Source organism: Helianthus annuus, chromosome 9 (genome assembly GCF_002127325.2).
Source record: "Helianthus annuus cultivar XRQ/B chromosome 9, HanXRQr2.0-SUNRISE, whole genome shotgun sequence".
NCBI lineage: Eukaryota > Viridiplantae > Streptophyta > Magnoliopsida > Asterales > Asteraceae > Helianthus > Helianthus annuus.
In genome coordinates this window covers 10,615,215-10,637,612 of record NC_035441.2, presented here as the reverse complement: position 1 = coordinate 10,637,612, position 22,398 = coordinate 10,615,215, and the positions used below count along the sequence as shown (strand labels likewise).

At 33.0% G+C, this 22,398-nt stretch overlaps 3 protein-coding genes across 3 annotated transcripts; 1 reads left to right on the top strand and 2 right to left on the bottom strand.

Annotated features, from left to right (window-relative positions):
• Nucleotides 1-860: 860 nt before the first annotated feature.
• Nucleotides 861-5,482, top strand: LOC110877157 (chloroplast processing peptidase). Its single transcript, XM_022125324.2, has 5 exons — nt 861-1,460; nt 2,448-2,585; nt 3,460-3,546; nt 3,628-3,695; nt 5,188-5,482. The coding sequence occupies exons 1-5, from the start codon at nt 1,023-1,025 to the stop codon at nt 5,354-5,356; spliced, it is 900 nt and encodes a 299-aa protein (XP_021981016.1). The 5' UTR covers nt 861-1,022; the 3' UTR covers nt 5,357-5,482.
• A 1,594-nt stretch (nt 5,483-7,076) lies between these two features.
• Nucleotides 7,077-11,943, bottom strand: LOC110874093. The gene is made up of 5 exons (XM_022123001.2): nt 11,665-11,943; nt 11,103-11,108; nt 9,453-9,638; nt 9,187-9,330; nt 7,077-7,115 (listed from the first exon to the last, which is right to left on the bottom strand). Exons 1-5 carry the CDS (start codon nt 11,941-11,943, stop codon nt 7,077-7,079), a joined length of 654 nt encoding a protein of 217 aa, XP_021978693.2.
• Nucleotides 11,944-14,984: 3,041 nt separating this feature from the next.
• Nucleotides 14,985-21,966, bottom strand: LOC110877158 (protein LIKE COV 1). Its single transcript, XM_022125325.2, has 7 exons — nt 21,721-21,966; nt 20,791-20,843; nt 20,547-20,656; nt 19,565-19,732; nt 18,199-18,296; nt 16,948-17,074; nt 14,985-15,374 (listed from the first exon to the last, which is right to left on the bottom strand). The coding sequence occupies exons 1-7, from the start codon at nt 21,856-21,858 to the stop codon at nt 15,280-15,282; spliced, it is 789 nt and encodes a 262-aa protein (XP_021981017.1). The 5' UTR covers nt 21,859-21,966; the 3' UTR covers nt 14,985-15,279.
• Nucleotides 21,967-22,398: the final 432 nt, after the last annotated feature.

Sequence of the window (22,398 nt, the reverse complement as noted above, 5' to 3'; positions counted from 1 at the left end):
AAGAAAACATTATTTTTTATAATCAACCATATGGATCACAAGCTTCAACTTCTTTGACAAATTTCATACACGAATTCAATTTTCCTTAAATTGCAATTTATTTCTTAAAAACTTCTTAAAATACAATTTATTTCTGAAAAACTTTCTAAAGTTTAATGAGAAAAATGGCCGGATAGTCCCTGTGGTTTCGCCTTTTTTCACCTATAGTCCACAACTTTTTAAAATTACCTGAATAGTCCCCAAGTTTTCAATTTTCGTTCCCAACTTAACTGAGAAAAGTAACCTCCATCCACGTCAGGGACTATCCGGGAACGAAAATTGAAAACTTGGGGACTATTCAGGTAATTTTAGAAAGTTGAGAACTATAGGTGAAAAAAGGCGAAACCACAGGGACTATCCGAGCATTTTTCTCAAGTTTAATATTCTTAAAAAGTTCTTAAAATACAATTCATTTCAGAAAAAAAAAACTTTCTAAAGTTAAATAAACAAAATAATCATTCCAAAACTTATTTCTTTAGTAATAACTTCTTATGATTTTTTTAGTAACCAAAACTTATTTTTTTAGTAATAACTTCATATGTGCCAAGTTACATCAAAACAGAAGGTAGACTGGTAACAAGCTGCGTCGTCACCTCTTTCTGAATTGCAAACCCTAATCTACCAAAAACGAAACTCTGCCTCTTGGGGCTGAACAATTGTTGTGGATGACCCGTTGGACCCTGGTCAGGAATTGGATAGCTTCTGGTGTTGGTGTTAAGAAGCCAAATGTGTCAAAGACAAAAGGGACAAAAACATACTCATTCTCTATACAATCTTTAGCGTGGTTATCAACTTTTCTTCAATTCGGTCTTTCTTGCTGCTATACACACAAAAAATTATACAATAAGTTAACAAGTCAAAGCAAAGTCCCAATAATATCATCCTCATGTCCAATTGTCCATTGTTCCATCCAGTCACTTGATTCTACAACAATCAAACCATAACAACAACTCAATCTACCCAACAAATCCTTCAAAATCACAATGTTATCATCACATTTCCCCCAATTATCTTCCCTCCACACCCCCAAACCCACCTCCCATTCTCCACCCCTCATCAAAACCCCCAAATTTCTAGGGTTTCATACCAACAACTCATATTACAAAACAAACTCTAACTATCACAACCTAATATGTAAAGGGGTTAGAGATTCTGCTAAGGAGGTTAAGGTGGGGTTGGATTTGGACAACGGCGGCGACGGTGGCGGTGGTGGTGGTGGCGACGGCGGAGGTGATGGAGAGAAGAAGAAAGGTGGGTTTTTGCCGGATTGGGTGGATTTTAGTTCGGATGATGCGAAAACGGTGTTTGTTGCGCTTGCGGTTTCGCTTGCTTTTCGATCGTTTGTTGCGGAACCGAGGTTTATTCCTTCGTTGTCTATGTATCCTACGTTTGATGTGGGTGATAGACTTGTTGCTGAAAAGGTGGAATCTTTTGTTTGGTTTCTGTTTTGGGGTTTTGATTTTGTGTGAGGTTTTGGGTTTCATGGTTTTATGGGATTTTTCAAAGAGGGGGGGGGGGGGGGGGGGTGGGGGTTGAACTGAGGTTTAACCGTTTTCGAGTATAATACACGAGCTGAGCTCAAGCTTGAAAAACTACCCACAAGAGGAGTTGGAGCTTTAGAAATAGAAATAGAGACTGGCCCGAGCTGAGCTCGAGCTCTCGTAAGTTATATGAGCCAAGCTTGAACTTGAAAAGCTACTCTCTAGCCGAGTTGGAGCTTTAGAAATAGAGCTTGAAGCCTTGAACTCGTAAGTTAAACAAGCCGATTTTGAGCGTAGGCAAGATGGTTCGGCTTGTTTACACACGAGATTTTGAACCGATATGTATCTTAAAGATTATTGTGACTTGTGAGGTTTAGCCTTTTGAAGAAACAGAATAGGAATAACAATGAACTTTGTAGCTCGTACTACATATTAATAGAATAATGTTGGTGTCAAAATAAGAGCAATTATTATCTATGTAGTTAATATCCCGATATATCACCGAGATATCAGTGATATATCGGTTATCGATCTTCTGCTGAGACATGGGTGCAAAATATCGGTCAGAATACCAGTACCGACAATATTAGTGTTTAAGTCTTAATTGATAGTTGTTAGTGTTAAATACTTAAATGTTAGTGTTTTAAGTCTTAGTTAGTTCCTACTTACTTGGACCTCATCTTACATGTAAATTCTTTATAGTTTATACACTAAAAATAATGCTAAAAACACAAAAATAACTCTTTAACATACATTTATGGCATGGGTATTTTCTTAGCTTATTGTACGACAAAATATAGTTTCCGTATTACGACATGCATTTTTATTTTTCATGTGTAAAAGTTCTGTCAACTATCTCTTTAGATGGTTAATCGTTTTGTTTGGTTCCTCATTTGGCAATTTTCTAATAAATAACACCGTTGGCAGGTTAGTTACTATTTTAGAAAGCCGTGCCCAAACGATATTGTGATTTTTAAAAGCCCTCCAGTCCTCCAAGAAGTAGGATACACTGATGATGATGTCTTTATAAAACGAGTTGTTGCGAAGGCAGGAGATTTAGTTGAGGTTAGTTTCTCGATTTATTCCCACAACTACGATAGTTCGATGTGAATAATATTGGTCATGATATATGTTGTAAGTCGTAACCTATGCTTGTATTTCAACATTTCTTTTGCACATAGTAAAAAATAAATTACTGAGTTTCATGGCTTGCAAATGGGCAAGTTGGTTGGGTAACAGGTTAAAATCGGTCAAATTTTGTACATGTCTATAAAATGGGCCGGGCTTGGTTACCTAGGACACTTTTTTTTGTACAAAAGTGTACTTTTCTTTTAAGTAAACGTGTCAAATATGATCACCAATTTTTTATTTTTTTAAATTTTCTAATTTAAATGATTTAGGAATATTTACATTTAGAATACACATTGGACAAATAAATAATTTAGGAATATTTTTCCACAAGCTATATTGCTTTGTTCTTGTTAAGGGGCGTTTTAGACATTTGACTAATTAACAAACCGTTGAGTTAAATGCCATTTTAGTCCCTGTGGTTTGGGCCATTTTGCCAGTTTAGTCCAAAGGTTTCATTTTTCGCCTGTGGGTCCAAAAAGGTTTCACCGTTGCCATTTTAGTCCACTAGGTTAACTTCATCCATTTTTTCTGTTAACCAGAAGGGCAATTCGGTCATTTTATATGTATTTCTGTTAACTAGAAAGGCAACTCGGCCACATAAAATGACCGAATCGCCCTTCTCGTTAACAGACATAATGGATGAAGTTAACCCAGTGGACTAAAATGGCAACAGTGAAACCTTTTTGGACCCACAGGAGAAAAATGAAACCTTTGTACTAAACTGGCAAAATGACCCAAACCACAGGGCCTAAAATGGCATTTAACTCCAAACCGTTTATTGAAACTATTTGCATACCTTTTTTCACAGGTACACGACGGGAAGCTAATTGTAAATGGGATAGTCAGAAACGAAGACTTTACTTATGAAGCACCTAAATATGAAATGACTCCAACTGTATGTTAAATCTTTACATTTTTTCAAACCCTAGTTTTGAAACCATCACTAAACGTCAGCCATATTTGTTCCGTATTGCAGCGTGTACCCGAGAATTATGTTTTTGTGATGGGAGATAATCGTAATAACAGCTATGATTCACATGTTTGGTAAGTTTTCTCGGTTCTATGCACAAATTGTTTTATGAATTCATCGGGTCTGATAGAAAAGTTCAAATCTTTTTAGTGAGTTTAAAGGTGCCAATATCGACCCATTTTGTTATGAATGGGTCAATGTTGGTGCATTATAACAGGCTAAGGGTTAAATAAAAAGTTGAGTTAATTGCCCGGATGGTCCCTGTGGTCTCACGTTTTTTCACGTTTAGTCCCCACCTTTCGGAAATAGCAGGTATGCTCCCTGTGGTTTATCATTTTGTTACTCGGATAGTCCCCTGGCTACTCGGGGGACTATCTGAGTAACAAAATAACAAATCATAGGGAGCATACCTGCTATTTTCAAAAGGTGAGGACTAAACGTGAAACCACAGGGATCATCCGGGCAATTAACTCTAAAAAGTTTGAGAAACTAGCTACAACGGGAACATATCAAATGGGTCGAAGAGTCCAAGTTCTTACAAATTATGTTATACGATTCATACAACATTCTGAATCGTTTTATTTTCAAAGTTTTAGTTTAAATTATTGAAAGTGACCACCTCCACTGTACATAAAAATTGCAGTTTTTTTTTTATAAAATTCCACGGGTTTCGTGATTTTAAACAAGTGACCGGCTTTTTGGATCATCATAATTGGCTTTTTTTTCACACAAGCAATACTTCTTATAGAATTGCAAAAGCGATCACAACGCTTTTCAAGAATGGAGGGTTTTGGAGTTTGGACCAAGAATATTAGAGGTTGCACTTTCGACCCGTATACTTAAAATGGGTCGATTTGGGTTGTGCTTCATCACAATGGGTCAAATAAAAAAAATCAAGTAAAAGTGGAGCATGTCAAACGCAGGGCTGGCAATTGGGTACCTGTTAAGACACGATTAGACCTGTTTGATTGAAAAATACACCCTTTGACTTTTTTAATTTTTAAAATAATTAAAATTACAATGTTAGGATCTATCATTTATTCATCTTTGTACATAAAACATAAAACTGTTTTATAAACATGAGGTAGAAAGTAGTTAAACGAGTCGTAATCATGTTTGAAACTTATGTTGTGCGCGCCGTCAGAAACCTGTTAAACCTGTTAAGACACGATTTGCCAGCCAAACGGTTTTGAGCGTCAGTCAAGTTTATTTTTAAAGCATACAACCATCTAATTGTTTTTTTTTTCCAAGTTTTCGAGCATTTTTGCATTCCTAAATGCAAAAGGTGAAATAGAAGTGTTAGCGGGTCAGACAACTCAGCTCGTTTTGAATAGTGCCTATAAAAATGATCCATGTTAATGTTCATCTTGCCACCTTTAAAAATACCAAAATTGATGATTTTTTTTTTTTTTTTTTTTTTTTTTTTTTTTGCATTTCACAACTTTATACCAGTCACTCGATCTTTAAACGACAAGAGTTTATTTCCGTTTTCAGTTTATATTTTTTCTTGTGGTAATTTTGCTCAAAAGTGTAACTAATGTCTTTTATACATTCTTATCACATCAGGGGACCGTTGCCATTAAAAAACATAATCGGGAGATCGGTGTTGCGGTATTGGCCTCCAATGAGGATCGGCAGCACGATTCTGCCAGCTGGCTGTGCAATCGACAAACCGGAAAATACTAATAATAGTTTAGAATCACAACAAGATTCCAGTACATTAGCATCTCAATAGGCATTTAGGGATTGAAGGCATACACCCTTGTTCTTTGACTTTTTTTAGTCAACATGTAAACTATATGTTTATACAGTTTTTATATATTCAGTCATCTTGAGGAAAGCAAGGTGACACGTCACACGAGATCTATGTCGATGAGAGTTGGCAAATTGGTGAGTCGTCCGGTTGAGTCGAACGGGTCAAAATCGGTTTGGGTAAATCATACAGGTGACATCAAAACATATACTCCTAAAAAGATCTGTTCTTATATTTTGAATACTAAGTTTATTTGTGTACATTAGTTTAATTTAATTAGATTATTTCTTACTAAAATATCAATATTATTCCTTGATCAGTATGTCATTTGAGAATAGATGTCATTTTTTATTGAGGAAAAAAAAGGATATTTGTATAACCAATTTGGACAGTTAGGTTATGATTGTACATGTATAGATAAACTGAATTAACCAACTTAGAAGACACTAAAACCAATTTATATGTATTAATAACTTTTATATATTAATAAATAAATATATTATATGTTGGAAAACGTTTGTAACTTCTTTTTAAATAACGTATTAGTTGGTATTTTTTATTAGAGTTAAATGCCATTTTAGTCCTTAGTTTTAGTCATTTTGTCAGTTTAGTCCAAAGGTTTCATTTTTCGTCTGTGGGTACAAAAAGGTTTCAACGTTGCCATTTTAGTCCACTAGGTTCACTTCATTCATTTTTTCTGTTAACGAGAAGGTCAATTCGGTTATTTTATATGTAATTTTGTTAACTAGAAAGGAAATCATGGCATATAAAATGCCCTAATTGTCTTTCTCGTTAACAGAAAAAATGGATGAAGTTAACCTAGTGGACTAAAATGGTAATGATGAATCCTTTTTGGACTCATAGGCGAAAAATGAAACCTTTGGATTAAACTAAACTAAAAGGACTAAAATGACATGTAACTCTTTTTATTATAAATTAGAAGGATTGATAATATTTTATGATCCAAGATACAATTAGAAATATAAATTGAGGTTTACTAAAATCCACTCACTTTTAAAGTTGGTAATAATAAGCCAGTGATTAACCAAGCTAACATATTCAATAACCAAATTAAGTGGACTATTTATAATTGAAACTGGTCGGTTATGAAAAACCTAAGATTCAAAACATCAATTATAGGTTCGAGTTTATACTATAGCTGAACTGAACCACTTATATTCATGTCACATTTGTCAACCTATTACGTATTTTGAACTAGAGTAACGTTTATCAGTTCCAACACTTTCGTAAAATTTTCTTACATAGTATATGAAAGTAATAATGCCAGCTGTAAGTAACATGCTGGTATAATTTTAAGGGGTTCAATAGCTTGATGAGCCAAAATGAACTAGTTTACATTTTTATATAATTTTGGATAAATTACACTTTTCGTCCTTTATGTTTGTATCAGATTGCAACGGATAGCCTTTAACTTCAATAATTACAGTAACAATCCTTTATTTGCAAAACTCGTTACACTCTACGTCCTTTAGCACTAACCAGGTTAAAAATTTTGGTTAAGTATGACATGTGACTTGCACATAAGGGTAGATTAGTAATTTTACTTTTTTATTTATTTAAATACTCTCTCTCCCTCCCCAAACTACTCTCTCTCTCTCTCTCTCTCTCTCTCTAAACTCTCTATCCTCTCACCCTCACCCTCTGTATCCTAACCACCATCCACCAAGTTCCACCACCATCATCACCCTGCAGCCACCAAGCCACCTGCAACCACCGCAACCTGCAACATAACAATCTGATAGCCAAAATCACACAAGCATCTCACTTACGATAAGAATACCAAAGTTTTTTGAATACCCATTTAGTAAGAATAACCTGATTTGAAATCAGGGAGCAAAATACCCAACTTTTCGTAGCCACGACCTTAATCCGGTAACAGTGATCTGATTAACAAAACCTAATTATCATTAGAAACAAAAATAATCTATAATTTATCAGATCTGGTAGTTTTGTGCTTAATCATTGAGCACGAAAACACATGCTTACTAACGATTCAATAATCAAACATGGATAACTAAAAATTTCCTTATTTTTTCATTATAATTAAAAATATATTAGAGAGAAATGGTGAAACCTATTAAACCATTTGTAGATTTCTGAATTAACGGAGGATCCTTAAAGCAAAGCTTACTTTGGCAAAATAAAGGAAGCCCTAGAACTCAATGCTAAGGTTATTGAGGCTAATCAGGAGTTCATGACCGCCTGGAATTATTGAAAACTCGCAATTGAGCATAGTCAATCTGAGGTAGATTCGGATCGGATTAAAGCGATTATTGCAGGGGGATTGTGGCTGCGGTGGTGGATGGGTTGCAGGGGGTTGTTGGTTGCGGTGGTGGATGAGTTGCAGGGGGTGGCGGCTACATGGTGATGATGGTGGTGAAACTTGGTGGGCGTTGGCTAATACAGAGGCTGGGAGGGAGAGAGAGTTTAGTGAAAGAAAAAGTAGTTTTGGGAAAGAGAGAGTCTTTAGATAAATAATAAATAGAGAAGTAAAATTACTATTCTACCCTCATGTGTAAGTCAAATGTCATACTTAACTAAAAATTTTAACCTGGTTAGTGTTAAAGGACGTAGAGTGTAACGAGTTTTACAAATAAAGGATTGTGACTGTAATTATTGAAGTTAAAGGCTATCCGTTGCAATCTGGTACAAACATAAAGGACGAAAAATGTAATTTTTCCTATAATTTTTCATGCAAGTAACATAGTGTACAAAAGTAAATATATATGAAAATAGAGTAAGATGGTGTGCTCAAACTCTAGCTTGTAATTGCACATAGTGTTATTTATTGTATGACCTTAGTATAGTATTTAATAAAAAGAGTAAATTGCCAAAATCGTCCCTGATGTTTGTGTATGTGTGCCAGTTTCATCCAAAACAACTTTTTTGTACTAAATAGTCTTTCACTTTTGAGATTTTTTGCCATTTTCATCCAAAAGTCTAATTTGCTTTATTTATTTATCAAATATTTGGATGAAAATGACAAAAAATCTCAAATCTCAGGGAGCGACGATTGTGAACCAAATGAAGAAACTATTTAGTTCTCTTGAACTATTTTGGTTAAGTTCCAAGACAATTATGTCTTTCAGTACTTGGTTTTTGTTGTAGTCTACATTCATGATGAATCTCTATATATTCTCGTCCACTTGTTTGCTCTATGATCAAATTGATCGTCCATGGCATTATAGCCTAGTGACATCTTGGAGGTGTGATAAGGCTTAGGGGACCATTAGATCCTGGGTTCGATTCCCACAAGGGGTTTTTTCCCAGATTAATTGGGTTTCCTCCTGATTTGGTGTAGAACTGTAGATGCATTATAACCTAGTGGAGATAGATATAATATGGTGGTTTCGTTGATGACATGATAATACTCCAGTGGTCTGTCAGTGATCCAAATTTATCGTTAAAAAAATCAAACTCATCAGACCATACGCCAATAAGATGGTTGATGGCAAATGTTGTATACAAGCATTTATGATCCATGCTTGTTCATCCAAATGTTGCTAGATGAAAGATTACTTTTTTTCTCTTATTACACCAAAATCTACAACAAAGGAGCTAAATGTAGTTCAAAGAGCACACTTACTACTTACTAGCATAGTTAATTAATAATCTAAGCAAAAAGGGAAGTTACATTATATATCTTGATTTACATTTCAATTATAAGAACATGAATTCTCATTAAAATCATTGACTTTGTTGTTTTGAGAATCAATTATCATGGTACATACGATTTTGCAACGATGCATCGCCTTCACGAACGGGCCCACCAAGTAGGCTTGTGAACGAACCTCAAACTCTAATCTCAATGGAACACTACCAATGTCGCTTGACATAATAAAGCCATCCCCGACACCATAAAGTGGAACTTTTCGACCTTCCACATTTACTAATATTGTCCTTTCGCTTTTCTTTGGTTGATAAAAGTTCATAAACTGATAAAAAGTACTACAAAAATTAGATAAATCTACATATTTTGCAAATTAAAGTGTAAGACTGTAAATCTACTAGAGATGACAACTGTTGACACTACATAAAAATGTGACACAAAGCTTACCTGACCACTTCCAACACTGATTTGTGAATAGAAAAGATTTAGCGGTCTAGATGAAACATGGATGCCAAAAAACGTAGCTGGATTTTGTAAGTTCATCTTAACTGAACAATTTATCGTCAATAATTTGGTTGGAACTCCTGTGTAATCCGATCCTTCTCCGTAATAGAAATTGTTCAATTTCCAACTCTACAAGAAAGAAAAAAAATAATCAATAATTTGTGCCTTACAACGGCATAAAGGTAATTTCTATATGAAACCTTTTTTACTACAATAATTAATACCTTAAATTGAACTTGGCCTTTAATTATAGCATTAATGATAACTTAAATGCAATAAATAAATTTGGACATTTATTAGGTTGACTAAGTGAAAACGAAAGATGGTTGAAAAAATAAATTGAGAGGTAAACTATTAAAACTGAGTGTTAAGTATTAAACAGAAACGTATAAAGTAAAACTAAAATATATTACATTACATTAAACCACAAAATATCAGACAATAAAGTAAAAAACAGACGTTAAAGTAATAAAGATTAAACTAAAATAATACATTAATATAAACAACTAATTTCAAATAATTTATTTGAATTATAAACAAATACGAAAAAACATCAAACTAAAAAAAAGAAATATAATAAATTGAATATTATATATAAATTACTAAAACAAACAAAAAATATATTTATAAAAAATTTCAAAAAGTAATATTAACTGCTGGTATCTTGAACTACTGAAAACAACATATAAAATATTAAACTGAGATATAATATCTTAAATTTAAATAAAATAGAAATATTTCAGAAAAAGATTCTTAAGTTCCAAATCCCTTATCAAATGAAAAGGATGTATAAAACCTTCACACAAAAATTTCACATTCTTTATAATCATTTCATTTTACCAACCAAATACATGTGATATGAAGAGATTTCAATTTTAAAAACCAACAAAATGTTATTACTCAAACACAATTTTGATGAGACTTGATTAAACACATACACAAACAAATCAAAAACAAAAACACACACATACACATATGAAACATTTTTTGATACAGCATTAATAATATGCAACAACTAAATTGGGACGTTTTTTAGGCCGAGTTCGTAGAAAAGAAAAAAACAATTGAAAAAATAAATTAAAAGGTAAATATTAAAGTTAATTATTAAACAAAATGTCAAAAGTAAAACTAAACTACCAAAAAGTATGTTAAAATATTAAATTAAACTAAAGATATCAAACATTAAAGTAAATAAACACAAACGTTAAAATAAAAACAGATTGAACAAAAATATGATATAATTAAAGAGAAACTATTTTCAAATAATATGATTGAATTAGAAAATAAATACGAAAAATGAGAAATTAAAAAAAGCAAAATAATAATTTAAATATTATATGTGAATTGTTAAAAACAAACAAAAAAAACTAGTATAATAAGTATCAAACAGTAATATTAAATATTAACTGGTTCTTGAACTACCAAACAATTACTATTAGAGATAAGTATTAAATATTAAAATTAAAATTAAAAATAGAAAATGAAGTATCAAATATTAAATTGAGATATAATAATTTAAAATTTTAAATACAAATAAAAATATTTTAATAAAATCTTAAATTCCAAATCCCTTATCACATGAAAAGGATGTACAAAAACCTTCACAAAAAAAAAAAAAAAAAAAAAAAAAAAATCCACATTCTTTATAATCATTTCATTTTACCAACCAAATACATGTGATATGAAAAGACTTCAACTTTAAATTAAAAACCAACAAAATTGTATTACTCAAATACAATTTATATGAGACTTGATCAACTTTTTCTCTTTATTAAAAAAATATTTAATAAAAACACACACATTTATAAAAAAGAAAGTATCATATATTATACTGTAATGTAATATCTTAAATATCAATGTTTAAAAAAACTTGAATTCCAAATCCCTTATCACATGAAAAGGATGTATAAAAACCTTCACAAAAAAAGTTCACATACTTAAATATAATTTATTACTACTCAAACACAATTTTGATGAGACTATAAGAGACTTGATCATCTTTACTCTTTTTTATCTTATTTTTTAATAATAACACACAAACACAAACACAAACAAAAAACACACATACACATATATAACATAAGTATGTGTATATATGTTCAAATAAAATATTGTTTATCAACTTATAAACAAATAGGATTTATAGATTTTTTACCTTCATCTGAACCTGAAGTTTGTATGGTCTACTGATCCCCCAAGTGACAAGACAAACAGTCATAAAAACCAACACAAATCCCATGATAACCATCACAACCCGACACTGTCTCGTAACTTGTCGATCATCATCATCACCTTCATAATAATCATCGTCCCCATAATAATCCTCAACATTTTCCTCATCAATCACACTACACAAAGCCTTCTTCTCCTTTTTATTATTCCCATTTATCGAAAACAATCGGTACGGTCCTGACACTCGGCTCTCAGACGACATCCTCGAATGGGACGGGGAGTCGGCTGGAGTGGTGTGACGACTGTTGGTTGATGACTTGTCATCGTGCGAGTCACGTGACGGGCTCTGGACAATGTAATCGCATTTCGGGGAGGCTGAGGATGTTGATGTGCAACCGTTAAGACTGTTTGTGTCGATTTCTGATTGCATTTTTTGTTTGGAGAAAAATATAAGGTGGTGGTGATGAAAGGAAGAAGCTAAATTGAGGGGATTTTTGAGTTGAAGGTGTTTCGGAAAGATTAAGGAGCGATAAGGGTGGAAATGGAAAGCGACCGTTTCATGTGAAGAGTAAATGGGGATTTTGGAACCTTAAACAAAACCTTAATGTGGACGGACAACTTGTGTCAGAGGGGTGTGATAATTTCGGCTGAGTTGTATTAAATAGTAGTGGGCCAAGCCCATGGATTGTTTTTTGGTTATTTTGATTTTTTTTTTTTGTGCAAAATTTTATATGATTAAATTGTGATATATTACAAAAACTAGGTTGAAAATTAGTGTATTAAATGGGTTGAATAAAAAAAATATTAAATAATTAATAATGAAATTTAAGAGTTATAAAACGATAAAATGATATTAGATATATTTATGAATATAAGAATAAAGTTCGAAAGAGTGAAATAAAATAAGCGTATAAGATAATTTTTGTCTCACACAATTGTGATACATGATGCAGTTATTTACTTTTGTTTTTTTTAAATGACAAAGGTTACATTATTCCTATTTTTAAACTACATAAATAAATACCAAATTACACCTCATGTCAGGATTTAAACTCTAGTCTTTTCTCTAAAAAAACTACCAATAAATTACTTATTTATTAGGTACAAAAGAAACATGTGAAATCAAAAACAAAATATCAAAAACTAAATATGTGTATGTATTGCATTAAGATTGTATTAATGATATAATTGAGTAGGAATGTTGATCGTCTTGTGGTTTGGTGATTTTTGAAGAGTCAAACCAAATTGGCTTGGTTCAAACCGAATATAAGGCATATGGCTCGGAAAAACTAATAATTCTAAAGAATTTAAATAACATTTAAAATATAAAAATTTAAAACCCATAAAAAGCATGATCCATTACTGGCTTTTTTTCATAAACGCTTACTTTTCGTCCCATTTTTATCAACGTTTTGTTATACATTCACGTCATTTTCTAAAGCCTGTTTGTAAGACTTCAATTACAAATTAATTTATTGCTCGATCAGTTACTATTTAATTATTTTATTAATACATCTCACCCTTAAAGTGTTATCCTATCTAAAAGAAATTCGAACAATGCTCCTATTTATAGGAATTTAGATACGTTACAACATTGTACTTTGACTAAAAAAATACAAGTTTGAAACTGTAGTGATTTTAAAACTTATGTATCTTCCAAAAATGGTTTACCTTTATATTGTTGGAAATTACAAATTATACAAAATATTAACTTTTTTGAACTATCTTGAAAACTTGAACATTAACTTATTTCCTTTATATTGTTGGAAATTACAAATTATACAAAATATTAATTTTTTGAACTATCTAGAACATAAACTTATGAATATAGAAAATAATCTCTTGCAAATAAAAAAATCCCTACATTTATTTTGATAAACGCTCACCCAAAAAAAATCTTATATATATACACATTTTAGCGTAGGAACCCATCACAGGAAACGTGAAGTTCAAAGGTGTTCAAGATAGAAAGCCCGTAAACCTAAATTCATATCTATGTTAGATGCAAAGTCTTACTTAAAAGAAAAGGTTAAAAAATACTATATTTTCTTTTTCATTTCAGTTAAATAATATTTTTTATATCCTTATTGTTATTTTTTTCTCAACTCACAACCATTTTTAAAATATACTAAAAAATTATAGAATTTTCTCTCTCCTCCACTTTGAACTACTTACGGACACTTTCAAAATATATTAAAAAATTACACAGGTAACACTTTCTCCCTCCTCCACTCTCAATCACTTTTCAAAATATATTAAAAAAGTATAGAGAGTGAACAATGTCCTTTTCAAATATACAAATAAACAGTAAGGTATTCTCTCTCCTGCACTCACAATTAATGACAACCATTTTTCATTATATAAAGAACATACTTAAAGAATTTGATCAAAGGGGTGCGAATGCTCTAAGTTAGTCATATAAAGTTTGATTGTTCATACAAACAATGTGACTTGGGAGATTTTGTTTGCTAAGGTAGCTACAGACGGCCAAAGGGGTGCGAATGCTCTAAGCTACAGACGGCCATTTTTTTTTATAAAAAAGCATGACACTCTTCAATTGCAGAAAAGTTATGTGGAAAGCTAGTCATAATTGTGCCACTCATCAATGGCTATCCAAATTGCTCACCGCTCTTGAAAAAACGCTTGTTCCATTTTCTGCTCGGTTGTAGATGACCAGAGCAGCTCGCTTCGATTTGAAAAACGATCCAAGCATGAGCAAAGGTCCGCTCACTCAGTTTACTAAAATTATTATTTAATGTTTATAAACACACATAATTATATTTATACATAGTATACTAGCACAATGCCCCTAATTAGCCTAATAGAACCAATTAGCCCATTATCTCTATGCCAGTCTGCCTTGATTCTTTAAGAGACACTACATTTTTTTGTGATAACACAGGTGCAACTTATCTTAGCCCCAATCCAGTCTATCACTCCCGGATGAAACACGTGGCGCTTGACTATCACTTTGTTCGAGAACAAGTCTCTGCTAGTCTGCTTCATATCCGCCACATAAACTCCAAGGATCAACTAGCCGATATGCTAACGAAACCACTACCAAGGATGTCGTTTCTTCATATCCGCTCGATTTGACATGCTTACGGCGTAAAAGTATAACCAAACTGGTAGGCTCGATTTGACATTTTTGCAAAGCAAACTGTCCTAATCATTGATGTCGTCGGAACCCACCAAGTCAGTCGAGCCTACCAGTTTAGTGATACTATTACACCCTTGCAAAATAGGTTTGATTCGCCCTATGGTTTATTTTTTAATAAAGTAACATGAATATGCAACAATTACTTGTATAAGAAATATAAATATAATAAAAGGTTCAAGTTTTTCAATCAAACAAGACCTTTTCAAACAGCAAAAATCTGGCTTTTTATCTACATGATTCACAGGGGCCGTTAAATTCGATTCCCGACTGTATAAAACAAACAACATAAACGACTACTTCTCTATGTTCATATACACTAATGCAATCAGATCCTGTTGCTAAAAAATAAAAATAATCAGATAAAATCAAACAAAGAAACCATTGTTCCATCCAATGACTGAAATTAACTCGACTTGCATTTACGGTCCTCATGTCTCCTCAGCTTCTGTTGTTTCTAGGTCGGTCCAGATTAACATCCGAATCTAAAGTTGATAGTATTTGCGGCATTGACATTCCCCCAGATACCACAATTTCTGCAACAACAAACAAAATATGTCTAAAAATGTTAATGTACAGTACAGGGTGATACTTGTTTTTAGCAAAATGGGTACTTGCAATACCGATAATTCTCCGTACCTCTCCGTAGCTTTTATTGATTAATTCTTTGTTTATAATAATTCAATTCAAAATTAACAGATTTCAAAAATCGAGGTGAGCAAATGTCGGTTTGGTATTTACACATAATCAATAACCGAAGTTCGGTTCTAGGCAAAACCATAACCGAGTAACCGACCAATCGGTTGAGTCGGTTCGGTTTCGGCTATGTTCAGTTAATTACCAAAAACAAAACTTGTGCCAAATTATAAACTTAAAATAGTTAGCCAAGTGTTTTGAACCATTTTCAAGCATACAAATACATGAAAACACATTATAAATACAGGAAATATATGAAAGTATGTTTCAAATACATGGAAAATACATGAAATATATGAAAATATGTTTCAAATCCATGGATATACATGAAAAACACATAAACATATAACTATCGGTTCGGTTTCGGTTATGGAAGAAGAGGAAACCAAAAACCATAACCGAATGATTCGGTTTTGGACATATCTTAACGGTAACCGATCGGTTAAGTCGGTTTCGGTTCTTTTCGATTTTCGGTTTTTTCGGAATAAGTCGGTTTCAGTTCTTTTCGATTCGATTTTCGGTTATCGTATGCTCACCCCTATTTCAAAACACGCATCCATACACCCCCTTAAATCTTTTCAATCAGTTTATGATGGTTTTTAACTTTTTATTTATACTGAAGCATCCGCTACATTATAAATCACAAGTTCACAACAGTTACCTAATTTTTAGGTACTTATTTCATATTTGTCACTACTAGGAGGTTAGAGTAGAGTACACGGATGGTCCCTGTGGTTAGCCATAACTTTGGATTTGGTCCCTAGCTTTTCAAAAGTACACGAACGGTCCCTATGGTTTGCACTTTGTAACGCATTTAGGACGCAACTAACAAATCTAAAGATTTCAGCAGATTCAAGTTAGGGCATAGTTATTAATAGCGATCATAACAAGCGCTATAGCGAATAGCGTCGCGTAGCACTCATGTGTCGCAACTTGATTTTGGCGCCTCCATAGTGAGCAAATAGCGGGATTTTATAGGTATAAAATAGCAGGATTTTAGGTTTTTTGTTAAGCATACATATAAAACAGCGTATAAAACAGCTTATTTGGATATAATATACATATAGAATAATTCTAGATTTCTCCTAGTGTGTCGCTAAACACAAAATAGCGGACGCTATTTCATAGCTATCGCTACGTAGCGTATAGGTAGCTTGTCGCTATCGTCCGCTATTCGCTATTAACTATGAGTTAGGGAGTAAATTTGTTACAAAGTACAAACCACAGGGACCATCCATGTACTTTTGGCAAAAGTAGAGGACTAAATTCGTTACAAAATGCAAACCACAAGGACCATCCGTGTACTTTTGAAAAGCTAGAGACCAAATTTAAAATTGTGGTCAACTATAGGGACCATGCGTGTACTTTATTCAAGAGGTTATTTTAGACATTTGAGATGATTATGAGACTCACCTATTCCTTCACGAACAGATAAGTTGGGTCTGATAACATCCTTTGAATTGACCAAGAAGATATCGCCAATGTAAAGATGGTTTGTTGGGACATAAACCGAATATAGCTCTTCATCTCCTGAATAATTCTAAGATCCAGAAAAAAAAAAAAAAAGATTAAATTAATGCGCATGGAAATAAAAACATAGGTCTTATAGTTTTTCACATTTATAATTAATACTCACGTTTATGTACACAAAAAAAATATAATATGGGTCTAACTTAACTGATGCGCATGGAATAAAAATAGTTTCAAGTAATTAAGTACGGAGTCTGATTTTAGAATTGGCATTAAATTTATTACAATGGTCACGGATGACGGTTAACATATGTATTAAACTGAATAGACACATTTTAACCATAGAAAATACCCATTTCGATTTTTGTATCCCATAAATCCATAACAATATAATAGTGTATTTGATCATCGCTCTTAAGGTGGCAATTTCAACTCATTTACTTATGAACGGGTCAATTTGGAACGTGCTTAATATTAAACAGGCCAAGAGGGTCAAATGAAGACAGATTATTGTTGCAATCATAATAAATAATCAGATTCATTAGTTATACTTTTTTTCGAGTGAAATGCCATTTTGGTCCCTGAGGTTTGGGCCGTTCTGCGACTTTCGTCTAAAGATTTGTTTTTCCGCAACTGGATCCAAAAGGTTTGAAATCTTGCCATTGTCATCTAGCTTGTTAACTCCATCCATTTTTCTCCGTTAAGTCAGGGGTATTTCTGTTTTTTTTTTGGTTAACTTAAAGGGCAATTCAGTCTTTTTCACTTTACGTACATGCATTTAGCATAATGTACAAGTATTCAAAATACCCTTACTAAACAAAAAACAAAAACAAGTAGTTAAAAAAAAAAAGAAAATACCCCTGACTTAGCGAAGAAAAATAGATGGAGTTAACGAGCCAGATGAAAATGGCAAGATTTCAAACCTTTTGGATCCAAATGCAGAAAAACAAACCTTTGGACGAAGTTACAAAACTGGCCAAACCTCAGGAATTTTTCTTTTCAGAAAATAAACAAAAGGAGGCTAGCACATCAACCAAACCTGTTACGGTTTGCCATGTACTTCACAACAACCAAGTTGACCCATTACACGACCCATCCATCTTGCCCCTTCTATTTCTAACAGATGGGGCCCTTAAAATTAAAATCATATATAAACCAATGGAACTTCATCCAATACTAGATTTATGGTTGAACCTGGAGAGTGACAGATGAAGTAATGAACCCAAATGCGTATTCACCAATACGAGGATGCCTAATTATAGCAACTTCCTTAAACGCCTGTGTGTTTTGATCTGCGATTAAAGAAAACAACAGTGTTCATGGTGTTCGTTTATCAATTAATCACAAGAAAACTAATAATGGATAACGTTCGTGGGAGTCACCCAAGTATTCAGCTTTATTAAGGCACACATTAAGGATGAGCATTTGGTACTGGGTACCGGTACCGAATTTCCCGTACAAATTTTTTTCGGTACCGGTACCCACTTTTTGGCATTTTCAGTACCGGTACCGAACCGGTAAAATACCGATTTTCGGTACCGGTAACCAATTTTGACGATTTTCGGTACCGGTACCACGCTCATCCCTAGCACACGTATAGTGAAACTACTTTATAGGTCACAAAAGTAAGTATCCAATTTCATTTGTACCAATCCGTGCAGGGATGTAAACGAACTGAACCAGGTGTTCGTTTATTAGGAATGAACATGTTCATGAATGGTTCACGAACGCTTACCGAACGAGATTTCTTGTTCGTGTTCATTAAGGAAATGAACATGTTCATGAACGCTTACCGAACGTAGACAAACACAGACAAGAACATGTTCATGAACGCTTACTGAACGTAGACAAACACAAACAAATATTCATGAACATAAATGAACACAAACGAACGTTATATAATTCATTAAAAAATACAATCTGCATTTTCATCAGAAACATTATAAAGAATCTATCAAAAATAAATAAAAACTTAACATAAACAACACAAAACAAAGAAGTTTGTCAAAGCTTTAACACAAATTGAAATTGAAATGATCAAATGGAGGATGTTGGCAGCGGCATATAGTATATAACTATGGTTTCAAATTTTAGAATAAAACCAACAAAATAAAAATATAACATAAAAACCTTTAAATTAACGAACACAAATGAACATAAATGAGCGAGCATAAATATACACATTACTGAACATTCACGAACATAAAGGAACGAACGCAACCTTTGTTCATGATCGTTTGTTTAACTTGTCGAACGAAATTTCTTGTCCATGTTTGTTCATTTATTAAATGAACGAACATAAACAAACTTCCCGCTGAACATTCGATTCGTTTACAGCCCCAAATCCCTGCCCTTGAAATATTTTTTATATACATATCCAGTTTCATTTAAATTTCCCTGAGATGAGGTTTTGCCTACATGAACGTTAACAATGAAATCATGCAGATACTTAGGTGTTGGGTGGCCTATAAAGTAGTTTTAATATACAGTGTCGTTAATGAGAAAAAGTTGAATAATGGTGTGGCCTCCACATACATTACACCAAATAATAACCACAAACCTGGAGATATGGCAGCACTAATTTGTTTAGAGGCATTATAGATGTGACGAACGAATGGCATTCGTTTAATAAACCATTCACCAAGGCTCAGAACAGATGCACCCAACCAAGATGACATAAATACCCCAACCAAAAATATAAACATGATGGAAGTTATAAATCCAACACCTGCAAATATTCAAATGGTTAAATATTACACACTTAAGCTTTAACCTTCAAGTAGAGGTAGCGATGTCAAACCGATTATATACAATTGGTTTGGATCAAGTGTAAAGTACACATATGGTCCCTGTGGTTTACCAAAATTTTGGATTTGCACTTTGTAACGCATTTAGTCCCTAACTTTTTCCAAAAGTACATGGATGGTCCCTGTAGTTTGCACTTTGTACGCATTTAGTCCCTAATTTGGACATGCTAAAACCTTTAGATTTGTTGACTGAGAACTAAATGCGCTACAAAGTGCAAACCACAAGAACCATCTGTGTACTTTAAAAAATCTAGAGACCAAATCCAAAATTTTGGTAAACCGCAGGGACCATCTGTGTACTTTACTCTAGATACTATCTCTAATGCTCAAATGAGTTGAGCTACAAAAGGGAACGGGTTGACTGTCATCTAAAATGGTAGTCAAATTCATTAAACCTTCTTAAAGTGTGTTTTGAGATTGCTTATTAAAACCATTTATACGCGTATTTCTTTTTAAAACAAGCAGTTTAGAAGAAGCAAATTCAATTTGCTTAGTCAAAACTACAAGTATTTCACACGAGTAATCAAATAAGCACTTTACCACATTATTATAAAAAGTTGAAATTGCTACCATAATACTATAAATTTGTAGTTATTATCAAACAATAATTATGCTTTTTAAACAACAAAATTACTCAACTACATGAAATGTTTTAAGTAGATCTATGAAACAGTTGAAAAAACTAAAAAAACTATAATATTATAATATAGGAGAACAATACAAACGTGGGCCCACCAAATATATCTATGCCGAGATGAACATAGATCGGAGAGAAAAATCCATCCACAAAATGTATAAACCACCATGTTATGTAGAAAGTAATAGCCATCGGCAATAGAATGACACTGCAAAAAAGGATCAAAATCAAACAAAAAGTGTCAATCTGTCAGTTTAAGTGAAAAGATGATTACACATATGCGCTTTCACAACATAGGTTACAACATCAAGAAAGAAGATTAAAGAGGGAAAACGAGCATACCATCCTGTCATGAACTTTTTAGAAGCCCAACTCCTGATAACTTTGTAGAAAGTCTACATAAAAATAAAAACAAAAATGAACACGATCAAGTTTGTCCATATAAAGTAATACTCACATCCATATCCAGATCCAGTATGATTGATGATCACACACACACAGTGATGGTTGTATAACACGAACAATCAAACACTTTATTTACAGTTATCCCTACGTTTGTAGTTATATAATTCATGAGTTAGGTTTCATTCATAAAAATTAAATCATCTCTTTTATGAATCTATATGTCCAATACTATTTAACTGTCACTGTCTGTCATGGCACAACTTTGATTTATCAATTTCTCTACAGAATCAAATCAGTCTCCATCATTAACCACTTTACTCCTGACTTTTTCCTTCTAAATATAAAATTCAGAGTAAAATTTGTTCAAACTATATCCATAAATGACAACTTTGAGCTCAAAGTTTCAATCCCCTCTCACCAAAACCCTAACCAGGACGTAAACGTATTCCACAGATATAAACTATCGAAAACAAGCATTACGATCTATAAATAACACGTTTAAACAACGAAAACAGGTTCACCTGAAGCCCTAATTAGTGATCAACAGCTTCAACATCTCTACACAATCAAATCATTCTCCATCACTAACCACTTTACTCCTAATTCCTTCCTTCTAAACATAAAACTGAATCCATCAATAACACATAGAAGCTTAATATTTCAATTCATTCACTCTTCCACAAAACCCTAACCAGAACCCAATCGTATTCCACATAAAGCCCTAATTAAGGATTACGATCTAAATAACTAGTTTAAACAACTAACACAGGTTCACCTAAAGCCCTAATTAAGGATCAATCAGTTACAATATCCAAAAACACGATTAAACAATCAAATCGAATAAATTATGATATAGAACTGAGTTACCTCACGGCCGGAGTTGTGAGAGGATGACGTGGACGACGGCGAGGGTTTAGACGAGGCGCCGCCGTCATCGTTGGCGGTGTTGGCGACGGGAATGAGCAGTTCTCGATCTCTGCTGCTCGGAGATTTTTCGTCGCCCATTACTCTAGTTTCTCTCTCTAGTTTACGACTTCAATTGAAATTAATAAAAGTATTAAAAACAGTGAAGGTGTAGTGAGAGGGGGCGGATAATTCAAAGCTGGCAGCTACATGTTGGATTTGTGTAAATCCAGCTTATATGTGTTATAAAATAATATTTGACAATTATTATTATAAAAAATAGTTTATAGTTATTGGAGTTGAATAATGTATGTATGGATGTATATGCATATGCTTATCTTATATGAAATGATTCTTCTAGCTTTATGTTATAAGAAATTGTTTGATACTGGGTATTATTGGCAAAAGTAGTTGGTGGTTGGAGTCTGGAAGCTGGTAGTTGGTGGCTAAAAGCTGTTATCTAATAGTTGTAGCTTTTTAGATATATTTAGTGTTTGGCAGAGTAGCTGGAGCTTTTAATAAAATGTATAAAATGAACATAACATAAAATTTAAAAAAAGTTTGTACATTAAAAAGTTCATTATCTTTAGAGGTTAAAATAGTCATTTTCACTAAAAGCTTGTAGCTCCTTCTAAACGCTAC